The 19355-nt window shown below is 45.1% G+C and overlaps 1 protein-coding gene across 8 annotated transcripts in view; it reads left to right on the top strand.

Moving 5' to 3' along the window:
* Nucleotides 1-19355, top strand: part of GRIP2 (glutamate receptor interacting protein 2) — a 136656-nt gene that overhangs the window by 45537 nt on the left and 71764 nt on the right. The window contains exon 1 of one of the 8 annotated variants that reach the window (XM_059856575.1): nt 9342-10133. The exons of 6 other annotated variants lie outside the window; for them this stretch is intronic. In XM_059856575.1, coding sequence (XP_059712558.1) covers nt 10094-10133 — 40 coding nt within the window. In that variant the 5' untranslated portion in view covers nt 9342-10093. Of the gene's footprint in view, nt 1-9341; nt 10134-19355 lie in introns of those variants that run through there. One more of the 8 variants, XM_059856572.1, reaches the window with a different exon arrangement.

Here is a 19355-nt window from a genome sequence, read left to right as displayed (position 1 = left end):
CACTGGGTTAAGAGAGTTTTGAAAATATCCCCTTCTAACCCATGCCTCTAGTATCTTAGCATTCATCTAGATTTTAATATGGTCATATGCTCATGATATGTGTGTCTGTCATCTGCTTGCTCTGAGGATTTTCTCCCTTAGTTGAGGAAATACTTTGCAAGATCGAGATCACTGCTGAATGCAGGATGATGCTGTGACTGGCAACAATTCATCTTCATTTGAACACTAAATATTCCAATTCACCAGCTAATGAAAGGCTTGAATTAGGATAGCAAGATCGTGACTGTTCCAGGAAGGGTTTGAAAAGGCAATATTGAGCTGTACTTCACACAAATTCAGTTTTTAAAAACTAGCTGAGCTTTTGAAATTTCTGAGTTGGTACCCATTCCCTAGACTCTTGTGTCTTCTCCTTCCATGGGTTTGACTGAGACACTCTTGTATGGGTAGTGTTTGCACTGCTTCCTTCCTGGGTTTGAGTGTGTTCTTTTTGATTGTGATTCAGCAGAAAATTCTAGGTTTTAGGGAGAGGAGGAATAGGGGAAGTAGTTACTGAGCTGTATTTGCTGTTCTATCAAAAGAGATTAATCTGCTCTCTAGTTTACAGATTGCTAAAGTTAGGAAATTGATTCAAGGGACTCGAGATGACCTGTTGTCTAGGCAAAAATGTCCTTCTTCTTGGCCATTCTAGGGGAAGCCCTGGAGATGCTGTTAGACAGCTCATCCAGGTGGGGCTGGATCCCTTCTCCGGTGTCTTCCTGAGCAGCACTGCTGCGACATTAAGTCATCAGCTTCACTTGTTGATTCAAACACTAAATGCTTCCTCCTTCTCCCCTTACCTTCTGGGCCCAAGTGCTCTGTTGGTTTTGTGATCTCCTGTCTGGGCAGGGTGGGCTGGCACACTGTTACTCATAATGGTGTGGCCTTCCCTGGTCTGATCATGGGAATAGGAAAAGTTGCTTTGCTAACAGGTGTTAGTTACCCTTTGGGACTGGTGATCAGGATCCTGCATGGAGGTGCCAGATTCTGGTTTTCTGAGCAGCAGGAGTGCAGATTTCAGGTCAAGAAGGACTTGGTCTTCCTTGCCCTGCAGCAGCAAGAGCTGAATGGCCACGACCTCATTTTGTTCATTTAAGATGTCTTTGAATGTACCTTTTCTCCCTCTCCCCTCTTTCTGAGAAATAGGCTTCACTCTGACTTTGCTATTAGGGATCCTCCTCTCCTTTAAGTACATCTCTCCCAGAGAGTTCACAGGATCAAGCCAACCCCTTCTTCTCATGTAGTACAAATCCCATCTAGACCAGGTAGTCAAGATTCCCAACTAGCTTTATGGGCAGTCTGTGAGAGCAATAGGTCATAGCTGTCACTGTGGTTAGCAGAATTAATTTCTCTCTTTTTAAATGGAGAGAAATGGCAGTTGTTCTCCCAACTGGCTCCTTTAAATCTTCTCCCAGCCTAGATCTTAGCAGCCAGGTCCCAGCCACCCTGAGGTTTGTGGGATCATGCTCTGACTTTTGTGGGATAATGACTTTTCTCCCTGTGTCCAAATGACACTGACTATCAGTTACAAAAGGAACATGGTAAATTCATCTGTTCGTTGCTCTCTCTCCAGCAAGATTTATTTCCAACAGGGATTTTTACAGCCCAATGCTGTGTCTTTCGTGATGGGGATGTGTGGTGGAGGAAATTTATTGTTCCCTTCCTAATAGATAGCTGTAATTTCATTTCAGAACAAGCACTTTATGTGCAAGAAAGAGATTCCATTATGCCACCACACACCATTGGGAGCATCTGTGGCAGTGGGGTATTTGGATTAAACAGAGTAAAGGCTGCACATCTGCTGCCCTCCACCCCTATTCACAGAACAAAGTGTTAATCCTAAAGAAAAGAGAGCAATTAGCTTGTAAACCCTTCCTGAACCCACTGGAAGATTAGCCATTTTCAATTAAAGCTTTTCAGCTGGAAAGATAATGGGCTAAAATTTCCAGCTTTAAAAAAATACTATTATTGACCATGTGGCTTTATTTCTGCTAATTTGCGTTCTTTATAATTAGCTACCCTGGGATAATTAGTAGCGCCTCACACCATACCCCGATCCCCAGTCTCTCCCCTTACAGCACAAACGGGAAGCTGACTTGGTGGTTGGTCTCTTGGCCCGCTGCAGCTGTCACGGATCCGCCGGTGCTGTCCGGACCCTCGCTGGGGATGAGCCTAAGCAGTGTTTTATAGGTGACTGGAACGCACCAGTGGAAGGATAAACCTTTACAGGCTGCTGGGAGCGTGCTGGAACTGCTCCCGGGGAACCGGGTGGGAGCGGGGAGGCTGCTCCCATCCTGCAAACCTGCGCTAACAAGCAATTTGCAGTCCCTCAGGGAGCTCCGCATGTTCTGAAGCCAAAATACTTCGTAAATCCCCGGTCTCAGCTCTTGGGGGTTACCCGGAGCTGTGTGTGGCTCTGCCTTGCCCCAGCTTGGGAGGTAAAACTTGACAAGCTGGAGCGGCAGCCGGGAACACCGCGCCCGGCACTCGCGGCTGCCCCAGCCCGCTCCGAGGGCGGCTGCGAGCTCCAGCGCCCCGGAGCGCCGCATCCCCCGGGAGGGCTGCGAGAGCCGGGAGCCCTCCTGAGCCAGCGGGGCAGCCTGACCTGGCTCCACCCCGCGCTGGGAAGCTGCTGCCTGTGGCCTGGCAGTGCCTTTGGGGTCATGGCTATCTGCTTTCTGTGATCGTTACCCCCGCTCTCCTGCTGCCACCGCTGAGTGTGGCATTGCTGCTGCCCGCCGTGGGCACTGCTGCTGCCCGCCGTGGGGACAGGTGGGGCTGCAGCCGACACCGGCCCGCGGCCTCGTCCAGCGCTGTGTGCCCGCTCAGCTGGGCACTCCTGCTGCGCTGCCCTGTGGCCCATGCTACCACGAGGTAATGTCGCCTGCTTTGGTGGCTTTGGTCCCTACATGTGACTCTGAAGCACAGCCGTGTGGTTCTGGTAGTGGCTGTGCTAAGGCTGAGCAAAAGCCGAGGAGGAAGGCTGACCTTTCATGGAACTGCCTGGCCACGCAGCCTGAGATGCCTCACATGAGGCACCTCCTCAGCCAAGGACTTCTGAATGAGGTGAGCTCACTGAGATATCTGAATGCAAAACCATCCAGAGCTCTGACTCCTGGGTGCAACGTGGGCTGTGCTTTTTCTGAGTCACCAAAATTATTGGTATTGCTTCTAGTTCTTGGCTGTCTCCCATATAGACCTTGGCCAGGTCTCCCCTAGCTTTGCCTTGTCTCTTCTAGAAGAGTTGCACAGCATAGATGCTGCATAGTAGCATGCTAGAGCATATATAAAAGCCATTGAAGCTTTTTTTTGGTGGAGGAATACGTCTTGGTTCTCTTGGGATTTCACTGGCCTTATCATGCTGCTGATATTAATATTGTCTTTTGCAGTCAGCGCTTTTCCTGCTATTTCTTTGTTGAAACACATATGAAAATGTGCCTTGGAAAATATTTCATATCTGAGCTAGTTAATACAGCACCTTGGAGAGAAGGTGTCTGATGCAACAGAGTACAAATGAAGGCTCATTAAGCAGGAATTCAGTGATTCTACTGAATGCCCCAGCAATTAAATTTCATCTTGTTTCATATGCAGGTCAGGAGAGTTAGGAAAGAGAATAGAGGCAGCAGAGCAATATGGCTCTGTACTATGCAAATTAGTGTTAACATGGCATTTCATTTATTGTTAATGCATTGTTACACTGCTACTCATTGAAAAGAAACTGTGTGACAACGGGTAAGACTGATGACCCACTTGCTTATTTTTCCATCTGCATTGGCAGCATTGCCTCTGCAGAGACCAGTGCCAAGATGATCCTTTAGGGGAAGATGCAGAGGTTTTTCTTTCCACAGACAGGAGTGGAGTTGGATGCTAAGACCTGTCCTACAGGTTGCAGCATTGCCTCTTTCTCGGTCTTTTTCTCATGTCTGTGGCAATGTCACATTCCTGCTACTGGAATGGTCCTCAGTTTGGGCTCAAGCACTGCATCCGTTTGGATCAAGAGGAGGAAGTCCCTACTACTGCAAAGACCTGAGTTCTTGTGGCATGTAACATGGTAAGGGGTTTAGGGATGCTGATGTGCTTTGCAGCCCCATCCACATGCTCACACCTCTGCTCCCTGCCATCCTTGGGGCTGATTGATCTCTAAGGTGTCCTAGTTGTGTACAGCTGCAGTTCCTGTTTCCCATTTTCTCTCTATATCCAAACATCTGTAGCAGAGTATGTTTTCTCTCATCTGTACTTTGATTGTGTTGGAGCTTGTTTCACCTAAATTGCTCACCCATAGTGTGGAAGGAAGGTAGATGCAGGCCAGCTGCTAAAAGACCCATCACTCTTTTCATTCTTGGTCTCATGATTAAAATATAAAGAAGAAACAGCATTTTTGCTGAAGGAGAGATCACCAACAGGCCCTTTCAGGGCAGCCACTGGTGCAGATATTGAAGTGCCAAGTGCAGCTGCCATGCACTTGCTGTGGATTGGAGTGATGAAATGACTTTAAAACTGGAAATCATTGAAAAGTCTAGATGCTTACTTTTTAGATGCTTGCTTTGCTTCTTTGCTTACTTGCCCTCCACTGTGGTTCTGGTTTTCTGGTGTGGTTTTTTTTTTTTTTTTTTTTTTTTTTTTTTTGTTTTTGTTTTTGTTTTTGTTTTTTTTGTTTATTGCTGTCATTCCAGTGCATGGATCACTAAAAGCTGGGAAGTAGGCATTTTGTTTCCTGCAGTAGTATGGTGCTGCTCTTGCTTTCTGTGTCTGCATGGTTCCTCCAATCACACACGTGCTTGAGGATTTTACCAGTGTCATAAGCCTGTGGGATACCAGCCAGATATATTGCCATGAAAGATTTGAGGGGGGTAAAAAGTAAAACCAATTAGGAGAATCTCTAAAGGGGGGGGGGGGTGGTGTGTTTATTTTGCCAAGAAAAAGTACTTGTTCTGTACATAAAGCCACAGAAGTAGAGATAAATGGGAGAAATATGCTATGTCTACTTGAAAGTGTTGAACCTGCTTTCAGATGTTGTGCATGCAGCTTCCAGAGCTCTGCTCCTTTTGGACCAGGTCATAAACTCCAACCTTGCCCTGGCATGGCTGGTGGTTGTTGTTGTATCTTTAACCTCCTGCTGCATTTCTTATTGCTGTGTCTTGTCAAGCTCATCTCCATTTGGCTTAAAAAATCATGGTAAAGCCAAGATTCAGTTTTGTTGGGATGACCTTTGCTAACAAGGTCCCTGAATGAGCTCTTTTGTGTCATTAGAGCTGGCTGGGGAATAAAGGACCTTGTACTTTCCTGCAGCCTATTTGTCATCCACTGTTTCTGTTATCAGCACTGGGGTCTCCAACCCCAGTGTGTCCTACTCTGATTACCCAGAAAAATGTGCAGGAACCATTTTATTGTGCTCTGATGGTGGAGGGAATGGATGGGGGTCTTGGAAGTCCTTTGCTCTGTAAAGGAGGTACTCTGTCTCAGTGCTCTGCCTGTGTGCGTGCAGCATGGCTTCTAATTGCTTACTGGATGGGTCAATCTATCTTTCAGTGTTCATTACCAGTAATAAATTAATGTTTAGGTATGGCTGGTGGAATTTGCACTTGAGGAAAAGAACAATCAAGGACTTCTTCCTCTGGCTCCATTATTAAGCTGTTTAAATACCCTTAAAGATTTTTTTTCTTTTTAAGTCTCTTCGCTATTTGCCATAAAAATATATTGATGAAACAGTACATTGCATTTTGGGGTTGTATGTAAAAATCAGTGAATCTGCTTAGACCAGAGATGAGGCCTGAGGCTGATATGCAGTTGTCTGGGGTTTCTAAATAAGCACAACTATGTAAAACTGGAGCAGATGAAATGGAGCAAATGTGCAGCCAGTGGGTAGCTGCGTAATCAGCTGTGAAGTCTCTTCCACCCAGAGAGTGATGGGTCTGCCTTTTGTCCCTCCTCCTCCCTGTCTGTTGCAACCAAAAAATCATTCAAAGAAGGGTATAGGCTCTCCAAACTTCTTGATTTTGTGCAGAAATGCTTAGAATTCCCAGTAAAAACTGTCTTTCCCAGTAAGACAACTGGAAGCACTGGGTCTGCTGTGCCAGAAACAAGCCTTGAGAGGGTGGATGAGCAGGAAGATGAGTCCCCAGTCCCAGGGGTTCCTGATGTGCAGGCGTGTATTATTAATTGGAAGAAGTAGGATGAGAAGAAGGAGATGGCAATGGAAAATCTTAATTTAACATCTGAACTAAAAAAAAGTAGAAAGCATCTGTGTCAGTCTCTTCTGAACCTTCCCTAACCCAAAGCAATTTCTCTTGCTATTAATATCATTTTATATGCGGTTGGAACGTCGGTGTTCCTCTGCGCTAAGTGCATGTGGTTGGGGGTTTTTCCTCATCGTCTCCTTGTGGCTCACTGTTCATTATGTTCATTCAGCTGTCTTCAGAGAGTCTCCTGAGACTTCCTAATGTGGAGTGATGTAAGCTTCTCTCTGTGTTCTCCACAGCTCAGAGCATGTTCAGTGCTAAATGGTTCATATCAGGATGTTGTGGGAGCGTTCCACAGTCCTGTGACTTCTGACAAGGATCCTTTTGGATGTGGTTAAATAAGTAATTGTTACAAATACCCATCAAACACTGGACTAAATAATGGATATTCTGAATAGCCTGTGATCTTCCCTCTGCTGTCCTCCCTGTCTTGTTTGGATAAAAGTATATTCTGTAAATGTTGTCCCAACCAATTTAGGCCATGTAAGGTTTGAAGCATCATTCCCACCGAGGTCCTGGGAGGATCTGTAAGACAGCTCTGGGGAAATATGTATGAGATTCATGAGCAGGACAGGATGTGGTGGGTACAAGAAATGCACTAGTACATGTCTGTGCATGCAAGGGTAGATACTCCTTGCTTACAACAAATGAACTTTACTCAAAGGGCAGCCTGTTCCTGAGAAAAGTAAATGCCCATTTCTGCAGAGTGGTGCTTGTTCACTGGCATCACCACTTCAGTATGGATGAGAACCAGGAGCCTGCATGGATGGATGTTTCCAATAGGGACCACCCAGAAGCTCTCTAGCCATGGACTGTCCTCCGCCTGTGATGTCTTTTTCCTTGAGCATTTTATACTGAAGTGGAGGTACAAGAAAGCATTTCCTAAACCCTCTTTCATCTTGGAATGGTAATAAGAGATCAGAATATGCCAAAAAAACCCCAGAACTGAATTTTTTTGTTTTCTTTTTTTTTCCTGTGAAAAGACTTTTTCAACATCCCACCTCCACAAAATTACCTTATTTTAAAAACTATACATTCGTAGGTGAGGCTTCTATGTAGTTGATGTTGCTAGAGCATTTATGGAAAGCTGCTAATTCTGAGCACACAAACCTAGAGTTTATGTCAGGAAGGTACAGGACAATGCACAGAATGTTCCTGAAACATCAAAACTCTACATATTGTTCCTTGAGTTTGTCACCATAGCTTAGGTTGATGCCTCACTCTCTTTTATGACATTTTGATGCCATACCATATGCTTTTGGTCTGCCTTGTTTTGTTGGGGTGTGTGGTGTATCCTTTCCCTTCCCCATTAGAAACTCCAGTTGTTCACTTCAACTGGTTTTAATATAGTGCCACCTGAAACACAAAGAAAGTGTTGTGTTTATGGATTTTGGCCAGAAACCACAGAGTAAACATCTTTGTCCTCTCCAGGCTCCTGGTGCTCTGGTGTCTTGCCAAGCAGCTCAACAAATGCCACCAGCAATTCTGGGCTTGAAATGCTCAAATGCCTCTTCCTTCTCCACCACCATCAGAGGAATGGGGCAGCTCCAGCCAGTTCTCATCCACAAAAACAAGCAGCTTCAACTGTGTATTAGTGCTGTGTTCTCACACACTTTTTTCATGCAGCAGATAACCTGGGAAGAATTTTATGGTGGTGTAAACACACAATTATTTAAAATTTTTCTTTAAAACACCATTTTGGAGACATCCATTTCATGGCATCCAAAGCAATTGGCTGTTCTCAAATTTGCAGCTTCTTGTATTTGTGGTGCAACTGGTAATGTTTTTTCCTTTAAGATGAAATTTCTCTGCAGCAAAAGCATTAATAGCTATGTGAAAAGATTTCTAATTATAATTTTTGCCTCAATTACTAATTAAGTCTATTGTCAGACTGAATAACTTCTTTTAAACAAATTATGGACCAAAATATCTCTTTTGTAAGTAGTTTTTTTATTTCTTAGTGATTTTATTGCTTTTGTAGAAGTTATCCTCTCATGAAACAGCTGAATTTGAACCACAATAGAGATGCTGCTGCATTTCAATCTGAACAAGAGCTCTGGCATTAGGCTGAAACCCAGTTAGCCTCCTCCACACAGAGCTAGGGCCCCTAGGTCTGTAAAAATTTCCTGCTGGCTCATTCAGATGTGTTTAGCTCCTCTTGATTTATCCCGATTTCTTTCCTAAGAAAACAAGACTTAACCTTGCTGCCTTTCCATGAGCTTCCTTCTAAACCTGTGACCTCTTGGCTGCTTTCAGACAAATCTAGTAGCAGTCTCAACCATGACTGGACCCTCACACAAAAATGTAGATGCCTTTTGTGCCTTAGTCCATGCTCGTCTTGATCTCTCTTCACTGTTTGTGGGTATAATCTTGCTGTTATAGATGACAGTAGTTCTCAAAGGAATAGGGTGGCTATGGAGAATGCTGCCATGAGCTAGTTAACACAGTTTGTATCTCACAGTATGGCTGAGAAGGGGACCTGCACCGTGCTGGAGGCAGGATCTGACACTGTGCATGCCCTAACAGCCCCATGGCCAGGGCATTGGCATACCCTGCATGCTCTGGATCTTCAACACAAATCAGCCAACTTTTCCATTTTAATAGTAAAGGAAGGAGACACTGGTTTGCTGCAACCATTTCTTCCTAGGCCAGTGCCCTTTCCCCACCCACAATGCCAGCATTTTCGAGGGAAGGCATGAAGCACCTTGTCCTGGAGGGCCAAACTCCCTGTGACCAGCTGGGTCCCAGCACTGCCTTCAAAGCCTCCTCTCGCCAAGATCTCAACACAGGACTTGCATGCCTTCTGCCCGTGCTGATTCCCCTGCCCTTCCTAAGGAAGGGTTAAACCGAGTTCTCAGCAAACGCTGTAGGGAGGACACAAGGCTGCAGCCTCAAATTCCCTTACGAGCACCGTATGTGTGTGTGTTTGGGAGGCACTGTAATGCTTTGACAGCAGCTTGACATTGCCTTGAAAGGTGCTGGAGGCTCTGCAAGCACTTGCCAAGAGGGGGTGGGGGAAAGTGTGTCAGGCAACACTGCAGTCGCAGCCTCTTCTTGTGCTCAGCCCCGCTGCTGCTGCTGCAACTGCAACTGCAACTCGGGGGCTGCTGCGCGGCTCCGCTGCCGGCCAAGTTCTGGCGCTGAGCGCGGCGCGGGGGCAGCGCTGCCTCCGCCGCAGCACCGCCTGCCCGCCCCCCTCCCGTCTATGCCTTTTTTTATTCCCCCACCCCCCGCCTGAAATGCCCATGAAAGCCTCCGAGGGGCTCGGGCAGGAAGGGGCCAGCGCATCTCCATGGGATGATGCCCGCTCTCCGCCGGCGGGGCGCGGGGTGGAATTCCGCCGGGAATGAAGTGCCCGCTCGACATTTGCTGCATCTGCCGGAGCGTCAGGGTTCAGTGGCTGCCTCCCCTTCAACCAGCTGTTCCGGTTAATCACTGCGCTTCCAACTTTTGCTTGGCAATGCCTGATGGACAGTGGAGCCGAGAGAACTAGCACCGGATTTTTTGGACCTCGTTAAAAAAACCCCATACCCTTCATTTTCCCATTTCTGCACAGGACTGGCGAGCCGCACGTTAAACAGCCGTGTAAAGATATTTCTTCCTAAAGGATTGCCACATTTCTGAGTCCTCGCAAACTGGAGAGCACGATTGGTGCCCGATCTCGCTGCCGGGCAGTGCGGGAGCCGCGTGTGCGCTGCAGCCGCGCTCGGCGGTGGGAGGCAGCCCGGGCTGCCCGGGAAGGGATTCCAGCGCAGGCAGGGAGAGAAAACGGAGCGGCTCTTACAATTAGTTGAATGATTTGATAGATAGCAGCAGACATGCTTTGTGGACTGAAAAAGGATTTGCAGTCAGACTTTGGTGAGTGAGCCTCGTCTGTATTTTTTTTTTTTCTGTCCTTGTCCGGTAGTTTACTTTTGTTTAATATGATTTTCTTTAAGCATCTTTAATATCATGAACAGTTTCGTGTGCTACTTTCAAAGTGGTTTTAGAAATCCAAACCGTTGCATGCAAACTTAATTGCTGTGATTTGTGAAATATTTCTTGGCTTCTCTGTAAAGAATTTCTCCCTGTGACCACTGGAGAGTACCCTTCAGGCTGCCTTCTCCTTCTCCACCTGGAAGACTGGCAGTCACAGGCACTGTTCTTATGGTACCTCAGATATTGTGGAGCCTTTACAGCTGTTTTGGCTTTTTAAAAACAAAATCTAAATGTAGCTCCTTATTTTCCAGGCGCAGTGTGTGAACGGTCTGGGCATTCAGCAATTGTGATTAGGGGGATGGGAAAGAAGAGGGGAGAAGGGACTCTGCTGAATGTGGTGGGATCACTGCCATTGCCTCCCCTCCTGTATAATCCACTATTACCTTGTCTAATAAATATTTCAGATCCTGCTAGAAATCTGCCATTTCAATGCGCTGCTACCCCCTTTTTTATATATGAATTCACTGTTACTGTGGAGTATAAAAAAATTATTTTATTTCTACAAAAAGAGTACATAGATGAGTGTAGAAGGGCACCTTTACAAAGGGCAGGCATCAAATTCCGGCCACATTCTTTCCAGAATGAACAGGCTCTTAAATTTCTAACTGAGTGCAATATTCAGGTACTTTGTTGCATGCTGTAGTTCTGCTTGTTGCAGCTGTATGTGCTGCATGGAGCTTGTCTTCCTCTCTGATGCAAGCATTTCTCTTTTGAAAGCAAAGATGTTGGAGTTGGAAGTACAGAGGTAATTTATGGTTTCTGAATCATTTTGTACTGCCTGGAGTGATGTAGTTGAGACTCACTTTGTCCTCTCCTTGGCATCAAGAAGCCCTAAAGCATGAAACCTAACTTTAGAAAATTGTTTTCCCTCCCTAAATCTGAGGGTAAGATAAACCAGGTGGAAAGCATCTTAGCCTGGCTGTGTTGCCTAATCCCACGGATAGTGACTGGAGGCAATGTCCACCTACTGTACCAGCACAGCAAGAAGCATTTTGGGAGCTTAATTTGAAGCTGCCAGAGACACGTTGATGAATCCTGATAGGCTCAGGGAGTCTGGGCGTGTGACTTGGCAGGAATGTACTTGTTCCATGGAAAGATCAAAAACAACTTGGCAGAATCTTACACTGCTCTTGGGGTTGAGCCAGGATCTGGGCCCTGGTTTGGAGGTGGCTGACACTGAGTGTGCTCAAGGGGTCTCCTTGGTGCCACCAGCCACAGAGGGGGTCATTTGTGAAGCCTTTCCAACATGACACCAGAGACATCTGGTGCTTCAAGATGGCTGTGTTGTTGCAAATGGTGATGTTGTCTGGATGCTGGGTGATCAAATGAGAAATTTTCCTGATGTCAGCCCCAAACATTTCTCGAGAATCTCGGGCCAATGTTGTGTCATGTACCAGGGAATGGTGCAGTCACTGGGTGGGTAAGGAAGCCTTTTTCCCTGGTGTCATACCCTCACAGCTTATGCTTGTTGTGCTCCTGAGGACCAAGATCATGGCTTTCATGGGAATGCTTTCTGGAAATCTAGAATGGAAGCAATGAAGGGAATTGCAATCTTACCACTCATTTTAGCATTTTAAGTGGAATAGACAAAACCAAATGGATTGTTTCAAAGAAGCACCCAAATATTTCAGAAGTGGTTTTTGGGCCCACCACCATTAGGGTATTGGTGATTTCTTTTCTTTCTGTCAGTTGCTTTCAGACATTTTTTGATGGGACATTTTAATCATAGAGAGATTTTGTGTGTCCTTCAGAATGGAAGGGTCAGAAAACACAAAGTAGCAGTGATGTTTTATGGGAGGTGGTGTTTATTTTCTATTTAGAGTGAATGGTTTTGCTGCTAGCAGGGTGATTGTGTTTCCACAAGAGCCTTTGTAATCCTGATGTTGGAGGACTTCCCTGAAATCCTTTATGGCCTTTCTGAAGTCCGGGAACATCCTCTATGTTTTGCTCCAGCAAACTTCACATTCAGTTAGTCCTTACTGCAGGATCACTGCAGAAATGTGCAGAGCAACAGAACCCACTGAATCTCCTTCGAGCTGCTCCACGTGACCCACTGAAGATCCCATCCCAAACCAGCCCAGGTCAAATATTAATTGAGGACAGCACAGACACTTCAGAAGACCATTTGTCTTTCAGATGTATCCATTTGAGTGACTTAATTATTTTTGATTTTTAAAAATACAATTTGTATAGAAGGCAAAGGAAGAATAAAGATAGTAAATGAGCGAGGATGCTCAGTGCTTTCCTGTTTGGGTTTGTTGTTTGGTTTTAGGTGTGGGGTTTTTTTTGTTGCCATTAGAAGCCATGATTTTAGTGTGAGATGGACTCTGCAGACTAAGGAGTGCAGAATTTCCTGTCCTTTTTCCAGATGGGCAAACTGCATCCTTTATTGCAGGGTGGGAATAGCCAGAAAAAGAGACCTGTTAATAGGTCTCTGCCCCTTCCTGCTCTTGGTTTTCAAGGGATCAGCTCCCCTGTTCTCTCACTGCTTGCCAAATAAGCAGGGGAAAGAATAGAAAAAAATATGCCTGAAAGGGATAGAAAAACTAATGTGAGGAGCTAGAATAAGACAGGAGGAAATCTTCATAGATAAATCTCCTAGGAAGAAAGATTTTATCTTTGTTATTGAAGAATTCATCACAATAGTGCTATTTAATATAAGTCCTGCTCATCAGGCTGCTTACGTCACTTGTCAGCTTTGCCTCAGTTGCAGCCAAATGAAAGATTAAGAGAAAAACTAACTGGGGTGTGTGTACCAAGACAAACATCTCTGGGTCTGAATCATTGATCTTAATTTCCTTGAGCCAAAACTGGGCAGAGAGAGTTTGTGCTATTCCTCTGCCTTGAGATAGTATCAACCATACCTGTGATATCACCCATCCACATTGCATTTGAATATATCCAATCTGGGAACACCGCATCAGCTCAAATTAATTCAGTACTCTGAAATATTAAGGAAAAGCTTTGCTTACTTGTAATTTCAGTGCCTTTGTATTCCATCCTAACACAGATGACAGATTACTCCTTTCCCTCCATGCATCACGTCCAAATATCTGAAGACAGTAATAATACTTTTTTTCCTCCTCCCTCTCTTCTTTTTAGCATGAACAACTGATCTCTCCCCCCAGCCCCAGAAGTTGTGGTCTTGCAGATTTCTGACCAGCTTGCACAGATTCAACCTGAATGAACTCCAGCTGGGCCACATCGTTGTTGAGTTGTGGTACCCAAGCCTGGGGACTGTATTCAAGCCAAGGCCTTTATCAGTGCTGAGTAAAAGAAAAGAATGATTTCACAGATTTTGTAGACTACTCCCTCCTTGCTTGTAGCAGGGTGTTAGCTCTTCTTGCATATGACATGGCACTGTGGGTTTACATTTTATTTGCAGCCCACAGTATCTGAAGAGTCCTTGCTGTCACTTTGATAGTTTTTCCCCATCTTTCATTCATTAGATTGTTCCTGCCTGGGTATGGTAACTTACATGCCCCTCTACCAAATTGTACATCTGTCCTTTCATATATGAGTCATTCTGGGTTCAAAATTTACTTCCCAGCCTGCTTCCAGTCCCTCATGCCTTGTGGCTGTCAGTAAACTTAATAAGATCTCTGCAACCATACAGGTCATTTAGAGAAAACTTGGAACCATACCAGGCTGGTGGAGGGTCCTCACAGAACTTCATTTAATACATCTTTCCCTCCTGATTGTGAACAACTGATGAATTTTCTCAGTGTGTGGTTTTCCAATCAGTTTTGCATACACTTCATAATCATCTGTATCCTGCTTCCCAAACATACTTACAAAAATAGCATGTGAAACAGTGTCAGAAGCGTTTCTAAAATTGAGATATAGCAACTTGCATTTTCTGTCTATCCAGAAATTTTACTCTCATATGGAAAGCAATTGAGTGGGCATGACTTATTTGTGGTAGATCCAGGTTTGCAGTTAGTCCTCCTCATTTGGTGTTAACAGCTCACACACAGCTAGTCAGCTCCAGGAACTGAAAGAGAGGGTGATGGATTTGTCATTCTCTCGCCCCCACTCTGGTAGCATGTTGTTTTGGTTTGGTTTTTTTAAACTGAACATTGCATTTTATTCTGCAGCCTTGGGATGTCTTACCCCTTCTCCTTAGGCTCTTATGGATACCTCCTGATGGCTTTAGGACTTTAGTGATCAGGTCTCTAAAGTTTTGTTGACTAACCTTTTAAGTATAAATGAGCTGATCTGTGCTGTCAGAATGAATTCTTGCTCTTTTCTAGATATTACCCATTCTACTGAAATTGCTCTTTTATAGAAGAAAACAGATGAAAGTAATATCCTACAGCTTTTCATGGCCTATAGAAACAATTTTTTAAATTCAGTTTTTCTCCTCCAGTATGGAGGTTACTGAGTTTTTCTCTCAGATGCTTGTGGTCAAGCATAACTTATTACTACAGATTTGTTAAGAGAGGGATGTTTTCAGTGCAAAGGCCAGGGAGATTTGATACAAATGCTGGTCCACAGTGTCACTTGAACAACTGCTACAGAGATTTTCTCTCCAGTGTTAAATGTTGGAGCCCAGTTTCCAGCCCAGGCATTAACCTCCCTGCTACCCTCCTTAAGCAAATTTCATTGCCACTGGAAGAGGTTCACTCTGGCTTAGAGTGACCCTTAGAAGGGGACTGAGTTTCATGTGGTGTGCTAAGTCTTGCTTTTGGCTTTTTATCTAGGATCATTGTTCTTTATAATGTTTGTTCTGTTTTATTAATCCATGGAAGCCAAGGGTAACTGCACTGCCAAAGTGCTTGCATATGTTAGGGCATGTAGGATTGGATTTCTTTTGGAAATGGACTGTTAAAATTGATTGTGTGCGGATGTCAATGTTTACTGCTTGTGATATTATCCACCTAACTCAAGGATGGAAATCATGGAATTTTACCCAGAAGGTTAGAAAAAGATATTGGGCAACTTGGAGGGAAGAGCACCTCTGCTTTTGTGTGTAGGCATGTGTAGGTGTTGCAAATAAAAGAAACAATTAAATCTAACAAGGAATAATAATCAGAAAGATGTGCTAATGCAGAGCTGGAGAGGAAAAAGTAGAGCAAAAAAAATATTTAGCAATGTTCATCAATTGACAATGAAATGCTACCAGGCATAAGAACATTTAAGGCTCTTTTCAGCTGTCGGTTCAGCTACTCCATAAATTTTAGCATGTGAGTAATCCCATCAGGGTAGGCATGGTCTTAAGCCTTGATAGGATGGGGCCCCCAGGTCATTGTATGCCTGTCTATTCAAGGTGGCAGAATGTGGTTTCAAGACAAACGTGCTTGTGTGGGCGTTAGGAAATTCTGGGTCTGTGACAGTCTGACTGCTAGTCTGCTTCTGATTTTTTTTCCTTATAATATTATTATTATTATTATTCTGTTCATAACAACAAAAAAAATTACAAACTGAGCTTGATGTTCTTAGCTGCTAAGTTTATTAATCTGGATTTAAAAATCAGTCTAGTAACTTGAAATGTGCAAAATCACACAGGATGAAGAATTTCTCTCCCTCCATTCCTAACAATTGCCACCCCCAACTTTTTTATTTCAATGGAAGTTTTTTTTTTCTTTGACCGTGTGTTTTTGTTCAAGGATCTGATAATTACATGCTTGGAGATGATGGCTTTTCAAAAGCATCTTTCCCAGCAATTTTCAGCTGGAGATGTGGATAAAAATATCTCCCCATTTTTTATCAGAAATGTTTTCAGTAATGTGCAATTATGAGCTCTGCCTTCATTCAATTCATCCTGGAAGAATTTGCTTCACAGGGAAATTCGTTTCCTAGCTGCTGTAGATGCCAGCATAGTTGGCAGCTGCAGGTTTTGTGGGGAGGAGGGAAAAGAAAGGCCCAGAAATTAAAATTGCTGTGAAGTAAATTGATCTCAACACCTGGAAACCATGAAAAGATGGAATCTCATACTTTTTTGTTAAATCATTGTTGAACTGCTTTGCATGTCAGTCCCAAAACGGCCCTGTAAATGATTTAGTGTAGCTGAGAGATGAAGAGATGATCCACTTCATCACTCCTCAAACTGATCTGTTCCTTACTGTGCAGGTTCATGTTAGCAAAGTGGAAGGCATTGTGATTTTCTTCCCAGCAGTACTCCAACTTCCAGTCTTAATATATAATGAACACTTGTGTGGTTTATCATAACAAAGCTTTGAGGTAGGAGCTGGCTCAGGTCAGGGGAGAACAGCATTGGTGAGAAGATCTGGGGAGCAGTTTCAAAAGCATAAACATGCTTTTGTCCTGGGAGGCAAGAACTTGTGCTGGAAAGAGTATGATCTGGCTCCCTGCTGCCAGGTGTGTGGATGAAAACAGGATGTGTTGCATTCTTCTGCATCATTGCATCTTCCTCTTTCCCAAAGTAGGGATGTAGGTCCCTGATCTGGTGTGTGCTTCTGTTTTGGAGGTCATGCGCCAAGTTGTTTGCAGAGATTGAGTGGACTAACTCATTTGACACTCCAAATAATTCTTCCCTGCCAAGTTCTATCCCTCCTCAGAGCCCTCTCAGTACGTGGGGAGCCCAGAGGTCCAGCACTCTCAGCCCCTGCCCTATGGGAGCTCTTACCTGAGGCTGAGGGTGCAATGGCACAGCTCCAGACATCTGCTTTTCCAGCCAAATAGCTGACTTGAGTCATGGATCTGCTCCTCAGTCTTTGAGCAATCACATGCATGACCATACAGATGATGAGGGTCTGAGTCAGACCTCCAGCAGTCCCCACTGTTGTGCAACCAGCCCACATGGTGGAGATGTTGCAGCAATAAATCTGCTTCTCCATCAGATTTCAGTGAAGATCTCCTCCTTTGCCCTTTTGGGCGTGATGGCTGATCCATACAGGGTCCTTACTGCAGTGAATCCTTCACCCTGAAATGTGAGGGAAGTGGCCTGCTCCTGCCCAGTGATTTATAGAAGATAATTTCTTTATGGAATGTGGTGCCATTTGGGTAGGATTAAACTCTTGGCATCAGATGTGTTTTGCTAAGGGTTTTTTTTCAATGATGTAATGCATTTCCCATACAACCCACTGTGTAAAGAGATCCTATTCCTTCCTGCCATGAGACGCTGTGCTCTGCTGCTCCTGCCCCCAGAATGCCTCCAATCTGCAGCCCAGCAGCCCCCAGGATAAGGGGGGATCTTGGGGCACCATCTCTGCAGGTTCAGCCTCAGCTGATGCCTCTGCAGCAGTGAAGCCATGCAGGGGAATCAGGGGGATGTGAGTCTGAGGTAGGAATGGACTACATGGGGTCCTGGGATAGAGCCACAGAGGTATGCCTGGAATCAGTGGGAAGATGCTTAAGAATGTGAAGATCTGGATGAGACAGCCCAGATGACTTGTAAACCTTATACCTGTGGAGTTAAAATCAGAGTGAAGTTAGAAGAGCTCAGAGACAGAGGGTGCTCATTGCTTCATTCACTCATTGCTTCCTATTTCCCTGCAGACCCAGGTGTCACTCTGTGGTCCATTGCTCCCTTGCCTGTCTGTGCTGTGCAGCATGTGGATCTTCTCCTGGCCATTCCCTGCTCTTTGCTACTGTAGCCAGGCCATGGGAGGTGACTGCTGCCATCAGGGTGGTGGCAAATACCAGGCTGGCTGCAGAGACTGTCAAGAGAGAGGTGCTGTGATTTGTGAGGCTGGACAAGAGGCTTGAGACAACAAAGAAAATTCTGTTATCAATAATAATAATTTCAAAAAATAATCAAAGAAACTCCTCTTCCCCCTTGTATTTCAATTTATCCCAAATCTTTTCACTCAAGCAAGCTTGGCAGAGAGGCTCCATCACTTAGAGGGGGGATAAGCATTCACCTTACAGGAACTGCAAAACAAAATGTTTGGAAACTGTGGTGGAGGCGGGCAAGCAGAGCTCCACTGGCTTTTTTTCCTTTGTAAAGGACCCTTTATAATGCAGCAGCTGACTCCAGCAGCGTCATGAGCTATAATAGGCAATTAGCTCCTAGCAGATTTATGTGACAGTGTGTTTTATAAGCAAACAGTCATGTGTGTTTAGTCATTAAATGGACCTGCTGTATCTGACATTCACTGAGACAATCTCTTCCCCCTCGCCTCCCTGAGCACACACTCAGCTCTCCTGCAGCAGTGTGGACACACAGACATCCATACTCGAGTGAAACTGGTGGAAATGTATCATCAGCAGCTGCCTTTGGTTCTGGCATGCAGTGGTAAGAGGTAAACTTTTGGCAATATTTGCTTTTGGAGAATCCAGACTCCATCTGGAGGTTAGAGAGGTGGGAATGGGAGATACCTCGTGGAGGGATGTCCCCCCACAATCCTGAGGACCCCTGGTGAGGTGAGGGGCTGGATGGGTACTTGCACAGCACCCTGCCAAGGACTGGCATCCAAGTGGTTGCAGTGCTCCCCAGACTTCTCCAGACTTGGAAAGTAGTCAGGTTTAGCATTCATAGTTAATTTTAGATATACCTTCTCATGCAGCTCTTCCACACATCCATTACAGACTCTGAAGAACCTGCTGGTTTTAATTTTTATTAGCACAAGTGCCTTGTTGAATCAAAATTAAGTGGGTATTTGGAAGCATAATGTGAAGCATTACATTTAATGGTCTGTGTTCCTGCCTGGAGAAAGGCTGTCACATGCATCTTCTCTCCTCCCAAGACTCTGCAGTCTTTAGCTACACCTGAATTTTCCTGAATTCATTGCTACTTCCTATTTTCTGTAAGCTTTAAGACTCCCAGCTGCAGCCATTCAGGTGTGTGTTGCACCTTTTCAGGTGTAGCCTCATTCTGCTGCACACCTGCCTGGCCTTGGGTTGTGGTGTGTGGGGAGAGGGCAGGTTTGGGGTGCAGCTGGAGCTGTGCTGCTGGAGCTGCTCAGCCCAGCCCTGGGAGAGCTCCTGTGCCTCTCCCCTTCTTATCCAGGTTTCCCTCCCTTGTTCAAAGGGAAGCAGGTGTCTGCCTGGGGCAATGCAAAACTGACTTTTCCTCAGTCCTAGGAATGAGTCTGCCAGTCCCTCTGGCGTTTGTGATGGTGGGGAGAGCTGGGACTCTCACCAAATTGCAAGTGTTGTTTTAACCAGTGTCCCCATTTCCCAACCTGAAGCTCCTTG

Source organism: Haemorhous mexicanus, chromosome 11 (assembly GCF_027477595.1).
Source record: "Haemorhous mexicanus isolate bHaeMex1 chromosome 11, bHaeMex1.pri, whole genome shotgun sequence".
In the NCBI taxonomy this organism is placed as follows: Eukaryota; Metazoa; Chordata; class Aves; order Passeriformes; family Fringillidae; genus Haemorhous; species Haemorhous mexicanus.
Note: the sequence above shows the minus strand (reverse complement) of the source record. Positions and strands in the feature narration are given on the sequence as shown.